The 22,934-nt window shown below is 40.2% G+C and overlaps 1 protein-coding gene across 1 annotated transcript in view; it reads right to left on the reverse strand.

Moving 5' to 3' along the window:
* Positions 1 to 782: 782 nt before the first annotated feature.
* Positions 783 to 22,934, reverse strand: part of SPATA16 (spermatogenesis associated 16) — a 213,933-nt gene continuing 191,781 nt past the window's right edge. The window contains exon 10 of the mRNA XM_026668387.2: positions 783 to 1,092. Within this exon, the coding sequence (XP_026524172.1) occupies positions 970 to 1,092 (123 nt within the window). The 3' untranslated portion in view covers positions 783 to 969. The remainder of the gene's footprint in view (positions 1,093 to 22,934) is intronic.

Here is a 22,934-nt window from a genome sequence, read left to right on the forward strand (position 1 = left end):
CAAATTATTGTGCAATTTCTTCTTGAAAAACTCCAATGATGGAGCACCTACAAATTCTGGACGTAAACCATTCCACTGATTGCCAGGAAATTTCTTGTTAATTTTAGGTTGGATATCTCTTTAATGATCTTCCATCCATTACTTCTTATCCTGCCTGCAGGTGCTTTGGAGAATAGGATGATCTCCTTTTTTCCTTTAACAGCCCCTTAAGTATTGGAAGACTGCTATCATATTACCCCTAGTCCTTCTCTTCGGTAGACTAGTTACACACTTAATTCCCTCAATCATTCTTCATATGGTTTAGCCTCCAGACCCTTTACCATTTTTGTTGCTCTTCTCTACACTCTTTCTAGAGTCTCAACATCTTTTCTGTATCATGGTAACCCAGAACTGGATGCAATATTCCAAGTGTGGTCTTATGATTGTGAACATACTTGATGGATCACCATAGATATTCAGTAGGCTGCATTCAACTTGGTGATCCATATGTTGCACATCCAAGTCGGTAATGATCAATGACCTGCAGCCATTTTATATGTTCATGCGCATCACAATTAAGTCTCTGAAATTTCTTTGAAAGAGATCACCCTCTGTATAGTCCTGAATTGATTGAAAAGAAATAGGACACAGTCCAGCAGGATCTGATCCAGGAAAAGATTTAGCGTTACAAATGGAAAAGATCAGCCCAAATTGCATTGAATGTATTGCACCCAAAACTGGGTATACAGTAGTGGTTGAAATTCCTGAGTAGGTTTGAATAAACAAGACCACAATACCCTGTCAAGCATCTCATGAATATTTATTCCTGTCTGATGAGACTAATGAAGTGCAGGAGCCGGTTGTTAAGATGAGTTGTATGGAAGGGACATCTCATTAATTTGAAGGCCAACCTGCATTGTCAAATTCCTGTAGTAAAAGTGTCCTCTCTTGCCATTTCTGGCACAGGATATGAGTCTCTCCTTAGTAGGCCTAGCACGGCTGTTCGCTTTGAAGCCTCTTCATTTTCATTTTCTGTCGTCTTGCCGTTCTGAGTTTCTTGGTTTTTAAGAAACTATCTTCTAATTGGTATAGGAAGTCTTCTATAATTCCAACCTGTGGACAACCATAAAAAGAGAAGGGCTGTCAAAAATATGGCAGCCACCTGTTTGCGGTATTTTTTTTGTTAAAAGCATTGCTTTATTTTCAAACAGTTGCCTTTAAAAAAAAGGTACTATTTCCAAGTAGCAAAATTATATCCCAGAGTCCTATAACGTTTCAGGAGCTAGGTTTCCACCCATTTCGCAGATGGTACCAAGGTCTGAAGATGTAATGCCTAATTTCATTTATAGAATGAAAAGAAAACTGAGCCGAAATGATAGAAAAATCTAAGTGGACTTATGCTGCATCTTTTTAAAATATGGTTCTTTTCATTGGAAGTTGTCACTGGAAATTAAATTGACATCCAGACCTTTTCAGAATGACTAAACAACTGCTTTAAATTAAATTTTTAAAAAGCTATCATGTTCATCGAAGCTGTCTGCAATTTCAGCTTCAAACTTCTTTATTTTACAGGTTTTGATTACAATTCTTACCATTATTGAATTATTCACCAAGGGATAATCAAAAAAGGACAATATGAATTAACTATGATTAAAAAGAATTCAATACCACCATCAACAATAAAATAATCTCCTATAAGTCAAGTCAACAAAGCAATAAACACGCAACACAATTAAACACAACACATTGATCATGTTGTTTGAGTTTGGTAGAAATTATATTAATAAAGAATCACAAAACTGTGTCTCACTTATTTTGGGCATTTGATGAGGGGGAATTCAATGTAGAAAGCAATTATGTTTGGAAGAGTTAGCAGTAAAACGAAATCAGGCTACCAAACAACACACGGTGGCTGGAGACCATCAAAGCTGATGCCAACCAGAGCATAGAACAACTCAAAGAAGTAGTGCAAGGTTGAAAGACATGGAGAGACCTGGCCCACAGAATGACCAAGAGTCAGACACAACTGAATGGATATCAACACCACCACTATCATCATCATTTTCATCACCGTCTTCCTCCTCAACCTTTGGAAGAAGCTACTGGAAAGACTATCTTGAGCGACAAGATTTTTTCCCCCTCTGTTGCATTTTCTTTGGCTCTCCTATTAATTTTGCTTTCTGAACTGAATAACTTATAAGACCACTCTCTGTCTAGCCCTCCATCCATGCAACTACCGTATTTTATGGACTATAAGCCGCTACTTTTTTCCCACGCTTTGAACCCTGCGGCTTGTACAACAATGTGGCTTATCTATAGATTTTTCTTTGCTAACTGCCATCAGGGGGCACAAAAACGTGACAGATGCAAGAGGTCAATGCAAAGAAGAAGACGCTACCGGTAGTTTTTGGCGCGCTCGACGCAAGCAGCACGACACGCACGAACGCAAAATATTTTTCACACCCTTATCATGGAAAGTACACGAAGAAAAGCTTAGGATGCAGCTTTTAAGTTGAAAGCAATCGATCTGTCTATCCAGGAAGGAAATAGAGTTGCTGCACGTAAGCTTGGCATTAATGAATCAATGGTGAGACGTTGGAAATGTCTGGCCGCATGCGAAGAGCATTTTTCTCTTTCTGTGTAAATATCTCATTTCACAACGTATATATCTGTGGCTTATAGTCTGGTGCGGCTAATATATGTAAAAATATTTTTTCTTTTAAAATGTAGTGGGTGCGGCTTATATTCTGATGCGCTCTATAGTCTGGAAAATATGGTATATCCTTACAGTACATTCAAATTAATATTCCCTTATCTAAAAATATAAATGATATTCAAACCGAGTTTAAACCATAAGAGGAATTATAATATTGCTTTGAAAGGGTGGTTTCTCCAGGGCTATAGAGCGCCACACTTAACTAGGTTGGTTAATTACCTAGAAAATGCAGCCACACAACATGCTAAATTTGATTAGTGTTAACCTTAATTAGGTTATTTTTGTAGTTTAACATTATGTAAGACTCCAACCTGTTTGATTAGTCTGGTTCAATTTATTGTATGAATGCAGAAAAAACGTTCAGTAACCAGTGGGGCATGTTTAAAGAACTGATGGGCAACCTCTACATCCATCCTAATGGTATCTGCTGGTGTGAAACAATTAAGGTATTTTATTTCTCTACAGACGTTTTGGGGGAATTGCAGATGAAATGATATCACCATAACAGATTCCATTTCAGCTTGGCCCAAGATGTTTTGTTATCTAATGGAGAAAGACAAAATTTCCTTCCCTGCAATTCTATGTGCAGAAACTATTTATATAGCCAATTGAATAATTATTTTTAACATTGCCTGCCCAATGGATTTAACAGTGTCAGGTTTGGAATTGTGGACTAGTTGCCTAATTCATATCCCATTCCGTTGTCTGAGCTCTTGATGCTGCTTCCTTGCTTCCAGGAGCCGCCAGCTATGGCGGCCTTCTCGTTCTTCCTATCCCTTGGCTATTCTTGATTGGGAAGGCCCTGTACCATTGAACATACTTCAAATTAGTGTACGAGTTTCTAGATGCTGTCTTCTATGATATTTTAACAGGATACAGATATTTATTTATTTATTTATTTATTTTGTGAAGCGATTATAAGATTACAGGTATAAGTATAGACATAGTTATAACAGATAACATATGGGAGTGATGCGGTGGCCTAGAGTTGGAGCTCTCGCCTCACAATCAGGAAGCTGTGAGTTCAATCCTAGGTAGAGGCAGATATTTCTCTCTTTGGGCACAAGGAGAATATATCTGCTGAACAAATCTCTGCATTGGTGTCAGAAAGGGCATCCGGCCAGTAAACACATGGCTAGCTCCATTCAGTTGCCCAGACTCCAACCCGTGAAGAATTATGGGGTCGTTAAATGAAGCTAATATAACAGATAACATATAATGGGCACAACAGGGCACAGATAAACCCCCAAGTGGTCTCAATAGCTCTCAGATGACTACAACAAAAATACAATCCATCCATTCTCCTTCCCCCCCTCCTAATACTGTCAGAACCTATCCTTCTATCTTCCCACCACCCAGTCACAGCTGGTGAAGCTTCTTGGATGAGAAGTGAAATGTCTTCTTAGTCCAGTTGCCTTTTGAAAAAGTAATTTTAAGACTACTATGACCTGGGATGACTGAGAACCTCCACTGACAACAGATACATTCACATTACAAGCCACGGGGTGGGGGGGAATCTATGTGGTTGCTAAGAGCCAATAGTAACTCAATAACATATGATCAATCAATCAATCAATCAATCATGTTACAGGAACCTGTGAAGATAGTAGGCTTTTCTTTTATTAATTAGCCACTTTAACTGGCTGCAGTTTAATCATAACATTCTCTGAGCAGGGTTGGCATCGTCTCCCTTATAAAATGTTGCATGGTTCCCCTCTTGACAAAACCTTAACACATTCGAGTGTCTGAGCACATACTTTGGTATGCAGATGTTTGCATTTGTTAGATAACGACTCCTTTTGCCTCCTCTTTCCGGCAGCATCTGTTGTTTTGCTGATGTGGGACAGATTGATTTGGGCACCTTCCTTTGGTTGGAGCACATGACCATGAAGAATTGATCAGAATGCTATCTTTAAATGGCATTGAAAAACAGCCACTTTAAAAGGAAGACATGCTGAGAAAATTAATCTTCCACAAGTTTTCTTGATAAGAAGAAAATGTGGGTTGGAAGAGCTGTAGTTGTAGTCTGAAAGTCAGTTCGGGGGAAAAAAAATGTGTGTTCACTCCTGTTGTGGCAAGAACCATTTTTTCCCTATTAAATCAGGATACATTTTAAATCATAAATACATTTTCCTGAGAAATATATTTCACCAAAGGGTTGAATAGAATAAGAGTAGGAGATGCAAAACAAGGATTCTTGCAAATGTCATCCGTCTTGCCCATGAACAAGTCAATGATTATTTTAATAAGGGGCATATTGAATTGCCTATCTTTTCTTTCCTCCACCTATGTCATGAACAGCTTTGAGACAGAAAGCTGCATCCAGGTGTTCTTCGTAAATAACGCATGTATTTATATAGATCTATATACTTATCATTCATGTTTATTCATGGGGCATTACCATTCTCACAAATGTAAAATGGCCACTAAACTAAGCTCAAGGTAGCTGAGAATTTGCAATTAATTATGTACCAGACTTCAGCACTTTGATGCAGAAACAGTACTTCTTTTTCCTGCTGAACTGTAAACACTCAGTTCCTTTCCTTAAAGTAAATACATAAAATTCAATTAATCCATCAGTATTTTGTGGTGAATCTGCCCGTCTGTGTCACCACAGACTCACAGAATATGTGAATCACTTTGCAGTTTGTTTATCATTGAAGATATGGGGGGGTGGGGAATAGGGTTTTGCAAAAATATTTTCAACAATGTTTTATCTCAGAATACTACAAAATGTTTCTTCTGTCAAAGTAGCACTGTCCTGTGGTTTTTAAATATGTATTTGATATTAAGAGCCAGTTTCCCCCCACATAAAGCCATCTACTTGGTTAAAATTTCCACCAGGTTCCGCTCCTGGTATTCCTCCTCCCTTATAAGTGATTAGGTAGAATTCCTTTTAAACTGCCCAAAACATTAACTTGTTACTTGCTTATCATTCTAAGGGCAAATTAAAACATTTTTTAAAAAATTTGTATTAGCCTTTGATGAGCTAAGATGAATTGTTTGCTGCCAACAATGTGTGTCACACACACACACACACACACACACACACACACACACTAACCCTCAAACTGTAGAAAGCTTTGCTTTCATGAAAATTTGTGAAAAGCACCCATCCATTTGAACGGCTTTCTAGTGCAATACATATGCCTATTTCTAAAAATGAACTAAAGTTTATGCACTGAGGGGCTTCCTTCTATAGTTCAGGAAGATTCTTCTAACTTTTCCAGGCAAATACAGCCCTAGAAGAGTGAGATATGCATAGCACAAGCACCAAAATCTCTTTTCGGCTACAGGAACCAGTGGTCAAGGCCTTAGGTAAAGATAAAGGTTAGTGTCCAGTGTCCAGTGTCCAGTGTCCAGTCCTCTAGAGGGCAGTGCTCATCCCTTCTTCTTAGTTGAGGGAGCCAGTGATGTCCAGACACATTTCTGTGGTCATGTGACCAGCATGATTATATACCAAGGTGCCCAGAATGCTGTCACCTTCCCACCAATGTGGGTACCTATATATCTACTCACATTCGCATGCTTTCAAACTGCCAGGTTGACAGGAACTGGGGCAACTAATGGGAGCTCACTCCATTGCATAGGTCTCGGGTCTTGAATTTGGGCTTTCAACTTTCCAGCTGACAAGCTCAGTGTCTTTAACCGCTGAGCCATCACGCCCCTTGGTCAAGGCAGAAAGGTGAATGGCATTGTCTCTTCACCCAGAACACCACACTGTGTCCATGATGTGAATTTACCCTAGTGAAATGCAGCTATCTCATGCTGTGTTTGTGTATACAAAAAGGCAGGGATTTTTTTTCCAATCCTACTGTTTTGGTAAAATGATTGAGTATAATGTCTTTAGCATCTTAGAAAAATCAACTTGGGCTGCCCAGCTGCTGCCAAAAGTTGCCTTATTTTTTTTTCCAAAACCATATGTCTATTCTACATGGTAGGCCCTTGGACCCATAGTCCTTCCCAGTGGCTACATCTTTTCTGTGCTTGCATGGCTGGCTGCCAGCCACACGATAGGAAGCTGGATACCTGCCACAATCAGAGATGCAAACTTAGATAGGATGTTCAGAAGCAAAGAGTCCTACAGCTGTAAAGTAATCAAAGCTTGTCCTGGTAAACTAATGACAAATCCAAATGCAAGGTGGACTCATGGCAGAGCAGAGGCTTGAAAAGTTGTTGTGAGTGAGGCCAATAAATAAGTCACACTGAGCCACCAGATGCACAGCCGAGGTACACTACTCATTAGAGTCTGCTCTCCTGCCAGCCTGCTTCTTGGCCAATCTATCTAACTCACGGAGCTCAATTCTCTGTGGCTGTATTTTTAAAGCATGCCTCTGCTTGGGACTGGGGTGGTGTTGGTGAACCTCACAGTGTGAGAGGCACTCAGTGGGTACAAGGAAGGACTTCTGGGACTTGCTGGGTCTGCCTCAAGCAGAGTAGAGTTACTGGCTTCAAAACTGCTGGAACTAGCCTTTCAGAAATTATTAGAAGCTCCTGGATCTACTTCCTCCTTTTCGTCATCAGAAAATGACTTGCCAGGCCTGTAAAAATGTTATTATGATTTATTCGATGTGTATGACTTCACATCTCATTTAGGAACTTGGGTGGCTCACAATAGATGAAATCACCACTTTTATTGAGGTACTGGGATGGAAACAGAGGTGCAGGGATTATCTTCTCAATTTCCATTGCTGCATTATTTACACTGAAAGCCTCAGATCATGAGAATGGGGCCCACAATGTCCCTCTTGTGGGACTAGGTAGAATGCTGTGTTATTCTGGAAGGAAAATGTTTGTGACTAATGAGTTCGGTTATGGGTCCATTTAGGTGGACTATATTAGACTAGCTTTGCAGAAGGGACCGTTTTGCTCTAAAGAGGTGGTGCAAATGACTCCTTCTGCAAAGCTAGTCTAATATCTTTGGCTGTACTGTAATTGAACTGCACACTTGTGACTGAAAAAAATACACCCATCGGTAGAAGAAAGTCCACAAGTCTACATTGGAATGCAGGATCTATCTGAGTGAATTCTAAAGTAAGTTAAATTCAAAGCCATGTTAAATGACTTTGGGCTGGGTAGATGATTTTAAGGGTCTATTTTGAGAAACAAATGGGAGGGGGGAGTGTTGAGTAATTTTCATTCCTTCCTGTGCCATTTTCTCAATACTTGAAGAAAGATAGATAGAATTCTTTATTGGCCAAATGTGATTGGACACACAAGGAATTTGTCTTGGTGCATATGTTCTCAGTGTACATAAAAGAAAAGATACATTTGTCATAGTGTACAACACTATGTAGACTTGTAGACTTCAACTCCCAGAATTCCTGAGCTAACATGAGTGGAGGAGGAATTCTGGGAGTTGAAGTCCACAAGTCTTAAATCTGTCAAGTTTGAAGACCCCTGAATTAAACTAAATATAACCAATCTATTTGCACATGACTAGGGAGGGGAGATGCCCATGCACCCAAACACACATAAGACATGACAGTTTGGACTCCATTTTGCCAAATCCCCTGTTTGTATTCTGGCTCCAGAGTTCTGGGCTTGTAGCCCTTATGCATTCAGAGGTCACCAGGTTGAGAAAGTCTGCATTAGATGGAAAAAATGAAAGAACAAAATAGACAAGAGACGTGCACAGTGTAACAGTAACTAAGCAGTTATCGTTCTTGTCCTTGTTCATGGCTTTTTGCTTCTGCCTCTGCAGTTGATTTTTTTTTTTTTTTAAAGAGATAAACCTGGGGAAGAGAATGTCAGCCCTTCTGTCTTTTTGCTCTTTTAAAAGTTGCCAGTTTGACTGTCTTTGAAAAAAAAAAAAAGAACCATGACAGGAAATGCCAGGTTCTTTGTAGGGCTGAGGCTGTGTTTTGTGGAAAAGCACTTAAAGTGTGAGACCTGGATGTCAGCTCAAAGAGATGCATTTGGCAGGGAGCAAGGGAAGAGATATATATATAAAAGCAGGTCTTCATTGCACCTGCCAAAGCTGCTGTCACAAAGGCCAAGCTCTTTCCGGTGAAAACGAAGCTGAAGATAAGCAAATCCTGGCCTTTGGCCCGTAAGGTCTTGCTATGTGTGGTGTCCAATCCCTTTCTGAATATCTCTGGGTGAGAACAGACAAGGCCTTTCCGGTGATGGCACCTATTCCTCCGGTGCTTTGGCCACACCATTCTCTCAGTGTCCTTTTTTTACTTTGCAGTGCCGCTATACTTGGCAATTTGGCTTTATTCTCATGTGACTTCATAGTGTGAAGTGTCCCAGTCGGACTCGTGGGCTCTCAAATTCATTTTTCCAGAGTCCAGATTCTTTTCCAGGCAACTACAAAATTTCAGATGCTGGCAATAGAGATTATTGCTGAAATTATATCATTTTGAGGGAAAAAGAGAGAGGCGGCAGCCATGTGCGAGATATATTTTTCAACCCAAGAGAACCTCAACTCTTCCACAGACATGAAATTAATCCCTCTAAGCCTTGGAATTGAAAAGGCAGCCCAGCATTGTTCTAGGAATAGGAAACTGTTTGAACAAGTCATAGATCTGAGCAACTGATATTGTCTTCTCTCATTCATTGGTGAAACCATTTTCCATCTCCTCACTGTCCAGCAATACATGAATATAATCTCCAAGGTCCTTATAGATATCCTAAAATCTTATCTTGTATCTCCAAGTGAAGTAAAACTAAATGTCTACTGAAATCAAGTAGATTTGATGGTCAAATAGTCGACTGATGACAAGCTGAAGGTTTTGCAAGGTGATGTGACATTTCATTTGAGTTTTTTGCTTGTTATTTGTCAATTGTATCATGTCACTTTCTTCCTGGATGCCAGGAACCAAGTTGTTCATTTCTACAGCACATGTTCTTTTAAAAACTAGTCGCATGCAAAGCAAGTGTAGGGTTACAGACTGCCATCCCCAATAAATGATGCCAGTAAAAAAGAAAATTTGTACCTCAGGGTTAAAATGAAGGGTCCTTGGTGCTCTCTAAGCTTGATTGTTTTCTTGAAGAAGTTTCATTACCCAAACTAAGAAACACCATCAATGCTTCAGTGCTAGCGCTGATGATGTAACCTACTTGGGTAATGAAACGTCTGCAAAAAAACAACTTAGAAGACAAACCCCCCTCAACAAATGGTACCAAAAGTTCTAAAGATCAAATCCTTAAGAACTCATTTGGCATTATTAGGTTCTACATTGCCTTGGTGATAAATGATACTATCTATCTATCTATCATCTATCTATCTATCTATCTATCTATCTATCTATCTATCTATCTATCTATCTATCTATCTCTTTCTCTATCTATCTATCTATCTATCTATCTATCATCTATCTATCTATCTATCTATCTATCTATCTATCTATCTATCTATCTATCTATCTACACACACACACACACATGCACACAGAGATACACACACACACATATATATATATATAATCAATTCCATATATTTGAGATACACAGATGATAGATTAGATATACATATTCATATAAGTATACACACACACACACACACACACACACACACACACACACACACATATTGATGAAGGAGAGAAGTTGGAAAAAGCTGTTGAGGACAGCATAAGAAGGTGTTGTATTTACAATGCTGAACTACTGTAAGAAAGAACGCTTTGGTTCAAATCTCCACTAAGCTCTCAAATGCAGGGGGTAACCTCAAGCAATACCCTATAACTCATGGACATTAAATGGCATGTAAGAAATGTGGTTTTTAATTATCTTCAGATGTTAAGGGAGGAGGCCTATGCTTTCAGAAACCGAGTGGCCAAGTATGCATTAGGGGAAAAAAAAAAACCTTATGGAATTCACATCCTAGGCAGGATTGTCCACAGTGTCTAATTAAAAAGTCAAGAGGGTCCTTATGAACATAGAGTTATATCCTTGCCTTTTTGTATGTACATCACACCTCAGAAAAAAAGAGGTGAGGCTTTGATCATATTGCTACAGGTGCCTTCTTCTCTTTGACTCCACTCTTTGCACCTGCTCTTCCTACTTCAGGAAAAAAAATATCAAGATTTGTCCCCTCAGCCAGCCTTTCTAGGGTCTGTTTGTAAGACATTTTTATTTATCAGTTTTTAATATTGTGCCTTGTCGGAGATCGTTATAGGAAAAAGGGGGAAAATACGGTTAGGGTTAGGGCCTGAGTTTGTACAATCTCTCATACAAACTCAAGGATGTAGCTCACTCAAGATTTCAAGACTTGGCAATTAAACCAAGCTTGCTGGTTGGTAGCCTGAATCAAATGTGTCAGTTGATACAGACATTTGACTTTATCCCTGAGGTTGTTTCATGCTTCAGTTCCCTCCTGGCAACCAAAACAGATATTTTCTATAGTGAAGGTGTCCCTTTCTCATAGAACATCTGCTTGGTGCCAGGTTCTAAGGTTCTAAGTGCAACTCTGTCAAGACATTAAAAAAAAGGAAGCAATTTTGTTTTGGTTATAAATGGCATGAAATATGTAAACAAATAACAGGCTTGATGCAGTTTATTCCTTGCCCTATTTAATTCGATATTAAATCCCATACATTTTTATGCCACCTATAAATTTTCCTTGGCACTTCAGATTTTTGCACTGACAGCTCATAACTGCAGACCCTGACAGCTTTTGAAAGGCAGAGGCTGAACTTGAAGGCTGTTGGGAATAGTTCTGAACCCAGGAATGGAAGAGGAAAGTGGTCTTTCTGGCATAAGTAAATTGATGAGGCGTTGGAAATTTAGCAAGGAAATTTAGATCCAAACTGCACGGGCTCTACTTAAATTATGCTACGAATTGCCTCGTGCAGAAAGCGTGAAGTTAGTTTACATATTCAGTGAGTCTGTAAGTTCTGCTTGACTGTCAAAAGGTGTAGAAATTGAGAAAGTCATCACAAATGCCTCTCGGGTTTAGTAATCCATAATCTAGCCTGACTTTGCCATTAAATGGGAAGCAGCAGGTGCTTAAAAGAAAATAAGAATGATTAAGTATTAGATTGTTATTAAAGACTAGATTAAACAGAGAAAATCAATTATTCATAACAGAGAGGTCAAATAATTTACGGCGTCTATTTTATTTCAGTGGGCATTGCTTAATTAGTGTCCCAAAGTGATGTATTTTCATTTGTACATTTTATTATACTACTGAACTGTTGCTATGGATTTCTTGCTGTTTTTAGATCCCTGCTTAGCTTATTTTTGTAGTTGTTGTCCTGCATGCTGCCAAAAGTATGCACATACTTCCATCTGTTCCATGGAGCTTTTAAACATACAAAGTGCTATACAACTTTATCCTCATTCATCATCCATATTCTACAGGCAGTACTTGACTCATTTGTTTAGTGACTGTTCAAAGTTACAAGGCATTGAAAAAAATGAATTATAATCAGTGGTGGGATTCAATTTTTTTTTTTACTACCGGTTCTGTGGGCATGGCTTGGTGGGCATGGTATGGCTTGGTGGGCATGGCTGGGGAAGGATACTGTAAAATCCCAATTCCCTCCCCACTCCACTAACCTGCTTTCCAGCTCTGTTCTCCTGTGCAGGGCAACAAAAAAAGACCCAGCCAATCAGCTGGGAGGCAGCAGGCAGAGAATAGATGGGGGCGGGGCCGCTCAGAGATGGTATTTGCTGGTTCTCTGAACTACTAAAATTTATGCCACCAGTTCTCCAGAACTGGTCAGAACCTGCTGAATACCACCTTTGCTTGCAATCTGTCACATTTAAAACCATGCCAGCATCTTCACAACCATATGATCAAAATTTGGGCACTTGGCAATTACAGAATAACAGAAAAGCAGAGTTGAAAGGGGCCTTAGAGGTCTTCTAGTCTAACCCCCTGCTCAAGCAGGAAACCCTGTATCAATTCAGACAAATGGTTGTCCCATCTCTTCTTAAAAACCTCCAGTGTTGGAACAAGTCCACTGATTCATTGTTCTAACTGTCAGGAAATTTCTCCATGGTTCTAGGTTGCTTTTCTCCTCCATTTGTTTCCATCTATTGCTTCTTGCCCTACCCTCAAGTGCTTTGGATCATAGCTTGATTCCCTCTTCTTGTGACAACCCCTGAGATATTGGAATACTGCTGTCATGTTAGCCCTAATCCTTCTTTTCATTAAACTAGACCAGGGGTGTCAAACTTGATTTCATTGAGAGCCGCATCAGGGTTATATTTGACTTTGAGGGCCAGAATAGGTGTGGCCTGGGTGGGCATCGCCAGCTGGACATCACTCCTGTCAGGGGCACCTATGGTGGCCTGAACACTCTGCCAGTGAAAACAGGCTCCCAAGCTCCGTTTTCTGCTGCGACAGTATCCTGAAACCTTCTGCCAGCGAAATTGGAGCTCAGGAGGGCTCTGTTTCCAGGGCGGCCCCGTGAGTCAGATCTAAGCATCCCATGGGCCGAATCTAGCCCCCTGGTATTGAGTTTGACACCCCTGATCTAGACATACCCAATTCCCGCAACCATTCTTCATACGTTTGAGCATCCAGTTCCCCAATCATGGTTGTTGCTATTCTCTGCACTCTTTCTGGAATTTTGATATCTTGTTTTAAATAATAATTGGCATGTATTAAGATTGTTTCAGTATCCTGGGCTCAGATGATCAGTATTTGCAACTTTCATGGATGGTTTCCAACAAGCAAAGTCAACGGGGGAAGGCAAATTTGCTTAGCAACCTCATGAATCACTTAATAACTGCCACGATTCTCTTAACAGTCATGGTGAAAAGGGTAATAAAATCGGACAAGACTCACTTAATAACTGCCTTGCTTAGTGATAGAAATCCTGGTCCTAATGTGATTCTATATTGAGAAATACCTACAGGTGCTTTTTTTTGCAGCATATTTTTTTTTTCAAGGCACTGACAAACCCCAAGGCTGAATGCTCCTCTGTGAGCCCCAAGCAAGTCAGCACAGCCAGGTGCTCTTCCAAAGACCAAAAAGATTAAATTAAGATTATAAATTTTGGGGAAAAAACATGAAGAAAACTGCATAGACATCCTTTAAACAGATGCACTCAGTTCCCGGAATTTCTTACAAAAATTGTTTTTGTTTAGTGTTCTGGAAATTGAAGCCCACAAAAGTGGACTTCAAGTTCATCTATTTAGTGCAGGGCCCTCCAAACTTGGCAACTTTAAGACCCGTGGACTTCAACTCCCAGAATTCTCCAGCTAGCGATGCATATTATTCAGCTATGCTGGCTGGAGAATTCTGGGAGTTGAAGTCCACAAGTTGCCAAGTTTGGAGACCTCTGATTTAGTGGGTGCCCAGACCAGAAAAAGTTTTATTAAACCTAAATCTGAGGTTTTCAGTCTACCCTGTCTATTCTAGAAGATATCCACTGGCCCTTCCCCTGAACTTACTGGCTCTTGACAATAAAGGAAGTGGAACTGATAGCAAAGACTTGTCTATATTCAAACTTCTACCTAACAATTTCTGCTATTATAAGACAGTCCATCTTGTAAGAGAAGGAAGCAACTGGAAGATCTGGGAACCCAGAAAGTCTAAGTCAGTGTTTCTCAACCTCAGCAACTTTAAACTGTGTCGACTTCAACTCCCAGAATTCCCAAGCAGTGTTGTATCCATTTCATAGCAGAGGGAGCCAGAGTTGTCTGAAGACATTTCTGTGCTCATGTGGCCACCATGACTATATATTGACGCATACAGAACTCTGTTATCTTCCCGCCAAAATGGTACCTATTTATCTACTCACATTTGCATGCTGTCAAATTGGTAGATTGGCAGGAGCTGAAGCAAGAATGGCAGCTCACCCTGTCATGTGTTATTTGGGTCTTGAACCACCAAACTTCTGGTCAAAAAGCCCAGCTGTGAGGTCACTGTGCCCCTTTCTCCTTAGGTAACCAGGGGCTTTAAAAGCTGCACCAGGTAATATGCTACAACCAATGCAGCTCATGAAGCACCAGTTGAAACTTCCAATTACTTTTCAAGGCAGCCCCATGAAGAGTGCATTGCAATAATCCAGAGGAGATGTCATGAGACATAAGTGATTGTGAGCAAAGCCTCATAATCTAGAAACGGGTGCAAATGGAGCACAACCCTAAGATGTGCAAAAGCCTTAAGACCACAGCTACCATTTTTTAGATGGGGTGTTTTTGAGGGCACCAGGAGAAGGTGAAATATCTCCTGCTTATTTTGATTCCCATAACAAATTTAAGATATATGGACTTCAACTCCCAGAATTCCCCAATCAGCATACTGGCTGAGGAATTGAAGTCCACACATCTTAAATGTTGCCAAGCTTGAAGAACATTGCATTAGAGAAATTAGTGTGCAACACGGCATTAGATAAGAGAAAATGGTTTGCAAAAACTGGTAATTAGGCCCCAAACCCTACATTTATGCATTTATACAATTTTAAAATTGCTTTCTAACACTAAAAAACAAATCCCTAACTGCAAGCAAAAATATGTTTGGAGGAATATGCTCAAAATGCATGTTTGCTCCCCACTTCTCTTAGCACATTCTTTCTGAAAGAACACACACAGGGAAAAGAAACAGCTAAGGGCATAACTTACTACTTAGCAGGTACAGGAATGAGCCAAACTGAAAGTATGAATTAAAGAATGTGAAACAAAGAGAAATTGAAACGGACCGATCAGTGAAAATGAAAAGCTGAATAAAACCAAGTTGATGAATCTGAGCATTGCTAATATAGGACTCCTTAAATTTGATGCTATTATCATTTTTAAAAATCAGCAACAATTGTGCAGGATAATGGCAAAATTGCAGTTAACATGTCTAAGTTGTTTTGAAAGAAGTCAAGAATCAAGCTTGACAGACCTCTGCAACTAGTACACCCAACTTGTATTTTTGAATATTACAGACTAAACAGGAATGTCCCCCATGAGTAGGTTGCAAACATCACTTTATCCATCTGTTAAACTGGCTCCTTGTTTAACACACTGTATTTCTTTGCTCTGCAACCTTCTCTTGATTTAGTTCTTTGGATGAAGCTATTCTAAAAAAAATGCCCAGTAACATATTATGGACAGTTCAAACTACAGAGCAGGGTGCAATCCAGGGATTTTGGGGCCACTTTTTCAGTGGTGAAAAAACTAGCCTTTGTTTAAAAGAGATAGGTAAACATGGCATTCTTTTTCAGAATTCCTCTGCAGAGATCCCTACCTATTTGGATGGGCAATTAGCACTAGCACATATACCATTTCACAATACTTGCCAGTTTATAAAGTCAGCATATTGCCCCCAACAATCTGGGTCCTCATTTTACCGACCTCAAAAGGATGGAAGGCTGAATCAAACTTGAGCCCCATCAGGATCGAACTCTTGGCTGTGGGCAGATTCAGCCTGCAATACTGCATTCTAACCACTGTGCCATCAGGGTTTTTATAACTGAGATTAAGGCTTGGGATTTTATATCGATAAATTCCACCTAGTTGGGGAACATGTTTACAGTAACCCACATTGGTCATCTTCTAGATGTATCACATTTCCATTTTCCTGGAGATTGGGCTTGCAGGCTGGGAAGAATGGACATGGTAATGGAATATATTTGGAGGCATCAGATTACAGATAGCTTTTATAGAGCAAAATGTAGCAGCTATTTTTGCCATTACAGTACTGAGCCCTGAGAAAATATGCCTGAGAAAACTGCAACATTGCAGGGAAGAAATAAAATACCGTGTTGTTCTTGGGCTGGAACTTCTCAATCTGTCTCCTTTCTTGCAGCAAAATTGATCTCTAAGGTTCCTTGAATGGAAAGGAATTTGACTTACAGTGTTGGCAGAAAGTATTGCAAAATCAATTTTTCTTGATTGGCATGGTGGTGCAGTGGTCAGAATGCAGTATTGCAGGCTGATTCTGCCTACATCCAGGAGTTCTATCTTGACCTACTCAAGGTTGACTCAGCCTTCCATCCTTCTGAGGTCCTTCTGAGGTAGGTAAACCGAGGACACAGATTGTTGGGAGCAATATGCTGAAATTTTTAAACCGCTTAAGGCTGTGTATAAGCTGTATATAACCGCTGAAGCAGTATATAAGTCTAAGTGCTGTTGCTACCCATGGATAGGCTGAAAATGAGTGCTCTGGTTGGAAGAATTCAGAAATTTCAAAAAATGAGCAAAGACATTCTAACCAGCAAGACTTCTAGCCTTTTAGTTACAACACAAGTTTTACCTTCCAAAAATGTATTTTTAATAAAAATTATTCCCCACTGTAAAAAACAACCACCCAGGTTTTAAAAATCAAACGTTAAGAAATTGTTCAAGTCATTGCATCTTTTTTAGTAACAAAATTTTCTTGTCAGATTTCCATTTCCTTTCCCCTTTTGTTTGTTTGATCCAGGTCCTGTTGGAGTAGTATCAATGCCTCCTGGCTAAATATGTTTCAATCTACTTTTAAGCATTTTTGGATGCAGTGCGTTAACTGTAGCTTGGACTGTGTTTAACATTGTTAATTGCTGGGACCTCAGTCAGTTTTTAAAATGTTTTGATCTTGAATGTTAAACAAGGAAACAAATAGGCTGCTATTCTAATGTCCATGGAGATTCTCACTGAGGTCATGGTTGCCCAAAGATGCTTTTCCAAAAGGCAGCTGGATTTTTTTTCCCCTTGAAAATATTTTGCTTCTCATCCAAGAAAAATCCAACCATTTTTCGGTTGTGGCTGAATGCGGAATGGAACGATTTATATTCCTTAACAGTCATTTGGTCATTAGCATTCTGAAGGTTGGTCATTAGCTCTGAGAGTTGTTGAGGCCGCTTGGGGTTTATTTGTACCCACAGGGTCATCTGAATTAGAGAGCAAATGGGTGTGGGACCTTCTTGGAACTAGTCAGAGTACTTATGACCAGAGGTCTGCAAATAATATAAATGCTCCTATTCTCTACCATTCAAGTCAGAACTGAAGAAGCTTCTTGGATGAGAAGTGAAACGTCTTCAAGGGGAAAAAAAAGCCAAGAAAGTCCAGTTGTTTTTTGTAAAAGCACCTGTGGGACTGCTATTCTAATCTTTGAACGACTGCTTTGCTTTGGAGCAGTGTTGAATGGAGCAATGCCTTGAAGCTGGTCCTCTTGCCTGTAAGTTCCAATCTGTTAAAAATAATATTTGTTGCCATTTCATGACATCTAAAACAGCTCCCACTCGGCTACTAGTAGGCCAGGCCTTGTAAGATGATGCATGTAAACCATTTCTGCCAAGAAAATAAATCCCACTATCAATCCACCTGCACCCCCAACCTAAGAATTCACACTACATTCCTGGGTCAGACATGTCAAACGAAGGCAAATCTACCTTCAAATGTAATTTCTGCACAAAACATTTTCAGGGGGCTCCTTGTTTCCATCCACATAATATGTGATAGTCTTGTTGCCTAGGAATGCGAACTCTTTTATTTTTATTTTTTTAAAGAAAGAGAAGGTGAGATTTCATCAGCTCTCTTTTTATCCATTTGGAAAATAAACCCCCCATATCATTATTCTGCTATTTCAGAGAAAAGGGCTGGATGTTTTCATTAAGTATAACAGCTGCTTCTTTTGTAACAGCCGGATTTCACTAGTGAGGATGGCAAATTCAGCATTCCTCATTTAACACTAATTGCTCCAGCTTAGATTGTGGTTATTTTCTCCAACACGTGTAAATCAATTCTGTGGTAATGAAGACAAAAGGGAGAACCTGGATCTGGAAAGATGAGAATGAAAGTTTGGAACAGATGCCATCGCCTGAATAGTTGGGCCTGCCTGTGATGCTGGAATACGTTGGAAGAGTTTAAGAGTTAACATGGGGACGCTGAATCCATGTTAAATTTGCAGGAAGAAATAACAATTTGGGAAATGTCAGGTGGGGAAGCTGCCCATGTGTTGAAAAGGCTCCGCAGGTGCACACCAAGCATCAAAGAAGAATTTGGGTTTAGAGGGTTCTTAGATTAATTTTTAATAACCCCTGGGTCATTGGCTGACGGAAAGGTATAGTGGGAATTAGCCAATCTTTGAAGCCATACCATCCCAAGCAAGTGACTCTTTTCTACTTTTGAACTGAATTTTATACAAGGGTGTTTCTGAGGGGGACTTGTGTAAAATGTCCTAAAGCAGGGGTGACAAACTCAAGGCCCACGGGGCAGAGATGGTATTCATCAGGTTCTGACCAGTTCTGGAGAACCGGTAGCAGAAATTTTGAGTGGTTTGGAGAACCGGCAAATACAACCTCTGACTGGAGATTTTACATTATCCTTCTCCTGCCATGCCCACCAAGCCATGCCCACAGAACCGGTAGTAAAAAAATTTGAACCCCACCACTGGTTACAATTTAGCTTTAAAATTGACTCAGAGGTTACACAGATTCCCAGATTATTATTTTTTTGTGAACTTTCCCTAATTTGCCTCTCCTCTATCTCACCCCATTTCTAGGATCAAGGTCAACACAAACCATGAACAATACATCAATGCCAGCAGCATACTTCTCTGCATGTCTTTTGCTTTGGGGGTCAATCAGCAAAATTCAATAACAACAACAAAACCAGATCTAGTAGGAAAGAAGGCTATGCTCAAAACCAGAGAAATAAAAAGGAAAATATATATATAGAGAGAGAGCATCTATACTAGCCACCAAGCCATGTCCCCAGAACCGGTAGTAAACAAAATTGAATCCCACCACTGCTGCAGGGTGTTTAGATCTGGCCCGCGGGGTCTCCCTGGAAACAGCAAAGGAACATCCCGCTGAGCCTCTGCCAGAGAAAACACAGCTTGGGAGGGCCACTCCTGAGCTCCATTTTCATTGGCAGAGGGTTGCAGGAGGCCGTCACAGCTGAAAACAGAGCCCATTTTTGCTGGCAGAGCGCTCAAACCACAACAGGCAACCCTGAAACAAGTGATGTTGAGCCGGCCATGCCCACCCTGGCCACATTTACTCCAGCCCCCTGAGATCAAACACAACCCTGATGCGGCCCTCGATGGAATCGAGTTTGACACCCCTACCCTAAAGGATCTTCTTCTTGGCCAATATTTTCAGCTTGATTTATCTGATAGTAACACAGAGCAACAATGGGACTCTGAAGTGACCTGCAGTTTTGCACTTTGTGAAACAGAACGGTGGATGGTAAGCTACGCAGCAGTCGGAAGCAAAAACAAAACAACCCCTCCCTTGTCTTACAGGTTTATGAGGCTGTCCTCTGGAGCACCGGGGAACTACCAGAGGGCTGGAAAAGAGCTGATGTGGTTCCCATCTTCAAAAAAGGAAAAAAAAAAACAGACACAGGAAACTACAGCTATCAATACCTGGGAAGATACTGGAAAAGATAATAAAAAAACAGATGTGCCAACATCTAGAAACAAGTAAAGTAATAACTAGCAGTCAGCACGGGTTTGTTAAGAACAGATCATGCCAAACCAATCTTATTTCATTCTTCAACACAGTGAGTAAATTAGTAGACCAGCAAAATATTGTGGACATAATATATTTAGATTTCAGCAAGGCATTCAACAAAGTAGACCGCAACCTACTTCTTAGTAAGCTAGAAAAAAGTGGAATAGATAGCACCACCATTAGATGGACTCACAACTGGCTGGCAAACCGTAGTCAATGAGTAGTCCTTAATGGGTCTAAGTCTACATGGAGGGAAGTAAGCAGTGGGGTGCCACAAGGTTCCATCTTAGGCCCAGTACTTTTCAATATCTTCATTAACGACTTAAATGAGGGAGTAGAAGGGGAACTTACCAAATTTGCAGATGATACTAAGCTGGCAGGAATAGCTAACACCCAAGAAGATAGGCTCAAGATCCAGAGGGATATTGACAGACTAGAACACTGGGCCGTATCTAACAAAATGAAATTCAATGTAGAGAAAAGTAAAATCCTACACTTGGGCAAGAAAAACCAAAAGTACACATATAGACTGGGTAAAACCAGGCTCAATAGCAGTAACTGTGAGAGGGATCTTGGAGTCTTAGTGGACAACCAGCTAAATATGAGCCAGAGGCAGCAGCAGCCAAAAAAGCTAATGCAATCCTAAGTTGTATTAACAGAGGGATACAATCAAGATCAAGGAAAGTACTAATACCACTCTATAAAGCCTTAGTAAGACCACACCTAGAGTACTGCATCCAGTTTTGTTCACCACATTATAAAGAAGATGTTGAGACTCTAGAAAAAGTACAGAGAAGAGCAACCAGGATGATTAGGGGACTGGAGGCTAAAACATACAATGAACAGTTGCAGGAACTGGGCTTGGCTAATCTAGTGAAGAGAAGGATCAGGGGAGACGTGATAGCAGTGTTCCAATATCTGAGGGGCTGCCACAGGGAGGAAGGGGTCAAGCTATTTTCTAAAGCTCCTGTAGGCCAGACAAGGAATAATGGATGGAAACTGAACAAGGAGAGATTTAACCTGGAAATAAGGAGAAACTTTCTGACAGTGAGAACAATCAACCAATGGCTTGCCCTCGGAAGTTGTGGGAGCGCCATCACTTGAAACTTTCAAGAAGAGATTGGACTGCCATTTGTCAGAAATGGTGTAGGGTTTCCCGCTTGGGCGGGGGGTTGGACTAGATGACCTACAAGGTCTCTTCCAACTCTGATTATCTGTATATGTATCTCTGGCTGCTTCACAATCTCAGGACTGATTCAGTTAATTTGTATGTACCCCAGTGACTTTATATTAATGGGACAACAAATACTATACTTGTTATTTCTAAGGAATTTCTCCCCTGGTGTCTAGACAGAAGAGCAAACATTAGAGAGCTTAGAAACTTAGCTCTCCTTAGGTTACAAACTACAGGTAGTCCTCAACTTAGAACCACAATTGAACCCAAAATTTCTGTTGCTAAGTGAAACACTTCTGCCCCATTTTACAATCTTTCTTGCCACAGTTGTTAAATGATTCATGCAGTTGTTAAATTAATAACAGTTGTTAAGTGAATCTGGCTCCCCTATTGCCTTTGCTTGAGAGAAAGTTGCAAATGGTGAAAACGTGACCCAAAGGACACTGCAACTGTCATAAATATGAGCCTGTCGCCAAGCATCCACATTTTTGATCATAGGACCATGGGAATGCTGCAGTGGTCATCAGTGTGAAAAAATGGTCATAAGTCACTTTTTTTCCAGGGCTGGTGTGATTTTGAATGATCACTAAATGAACTGCTGTAAGTTGGGGGCTACTTATATATAATACTATATCATATCACTATATCACTATATAAAGGAGAATATTTGTAAGTCGGGGTTGAAAGGAGAAGTTGGTGGTCTCTGAGCTTGGTTGTTTTCTTGCAGACATTTCATTTACTCAAACTAAGTAACATCATCAGTGGTGCTGACAATGGTGGGATTCAATTTTTTTTACTACTGGTTCTGTGGCCGTGGCTTGGTCAGTGTGGCAGGGGAAGGATACTGTAAAATCTCCAGTCAGAGGTGGTATTTTCCAGTTCTGCGAACTACTCAAAATTTCCACTAACGGTTCTGTAGGGGGCGTGCATAAGCGCACCAACGTGCCTACCGTCCCTGTCCTATTGTTTCTCTTATTCTTTTATTTTTCTTATATGTACCCATTTCATGTATTCACAACTATGTATACATTTATACTTATTATCTTGTAAACAATTGGCAAATCAAATAAATAAATAAATAAATAAATAAACTGGTCAGAACCTGCTGAATACCACCTCTGGGTGCTGATGATATTACCTCAGGGTTGTCAAGCTCATGTCATGATGGCGGCGTCATGTGATGTATTGTGACTTCCCCCCCTTCACTAAACCGAGTGTGGGTGTGGCCAGCGTGTGATGCATTGGCCCATGGGCTGCGAGTTTGACCCCTTATATTACCTAATTTGAATAATGAAACATCTGCAAGAAAACAACCAAGCTCAGAGAACACCAAGGATCCCTCATATAATGAGTATTCAAGGGAGGTTTACACAGAGATTTTTCTCATCCTAAATGGCCTTGTAGTAGTAGCTGTATGGTAAATTTTGGTGAACCCCTTTCTACTAGGATCCTGTTCCTCTCATTTTTCATCCCTGCTTCACTGAAAGGCTTCAGATAACATTTTTGTGAAAAACTTTTTCCGGTTCTGGAGATGTCAGATCCTGGTCATCTTCCTCAAATGCTATCATTTGCCACTCTGATCCCTTTATTATTTCCACTTTACTTCCAGTCATGCTTGTTTCCCCTTTTCTTTGAATCATCACTGGCTCTTGCAACAGATTTATGCTTCAGAAGACATGGTTGCAAGGGTAAAACAAAAGAAAAAATATCCGGTGTAAAATTATGTGTTCTTCTTCCTTGAACT

This window comes from Notechis scutatus, chromosome 4, assembly GCF_049901735.1.
Source record: "Notechis scutatus isolate UNSWTSFEM ecotype Mainland chromosome 4, rNotScu1.2, whole genome shotgun sequence".
NCBI classification, from domain to species: Eukaryota; Metazoa; Chordata; class Lepidosauria; order Squamata; family Elapidae; genus Notechis; species Notechis scutatus.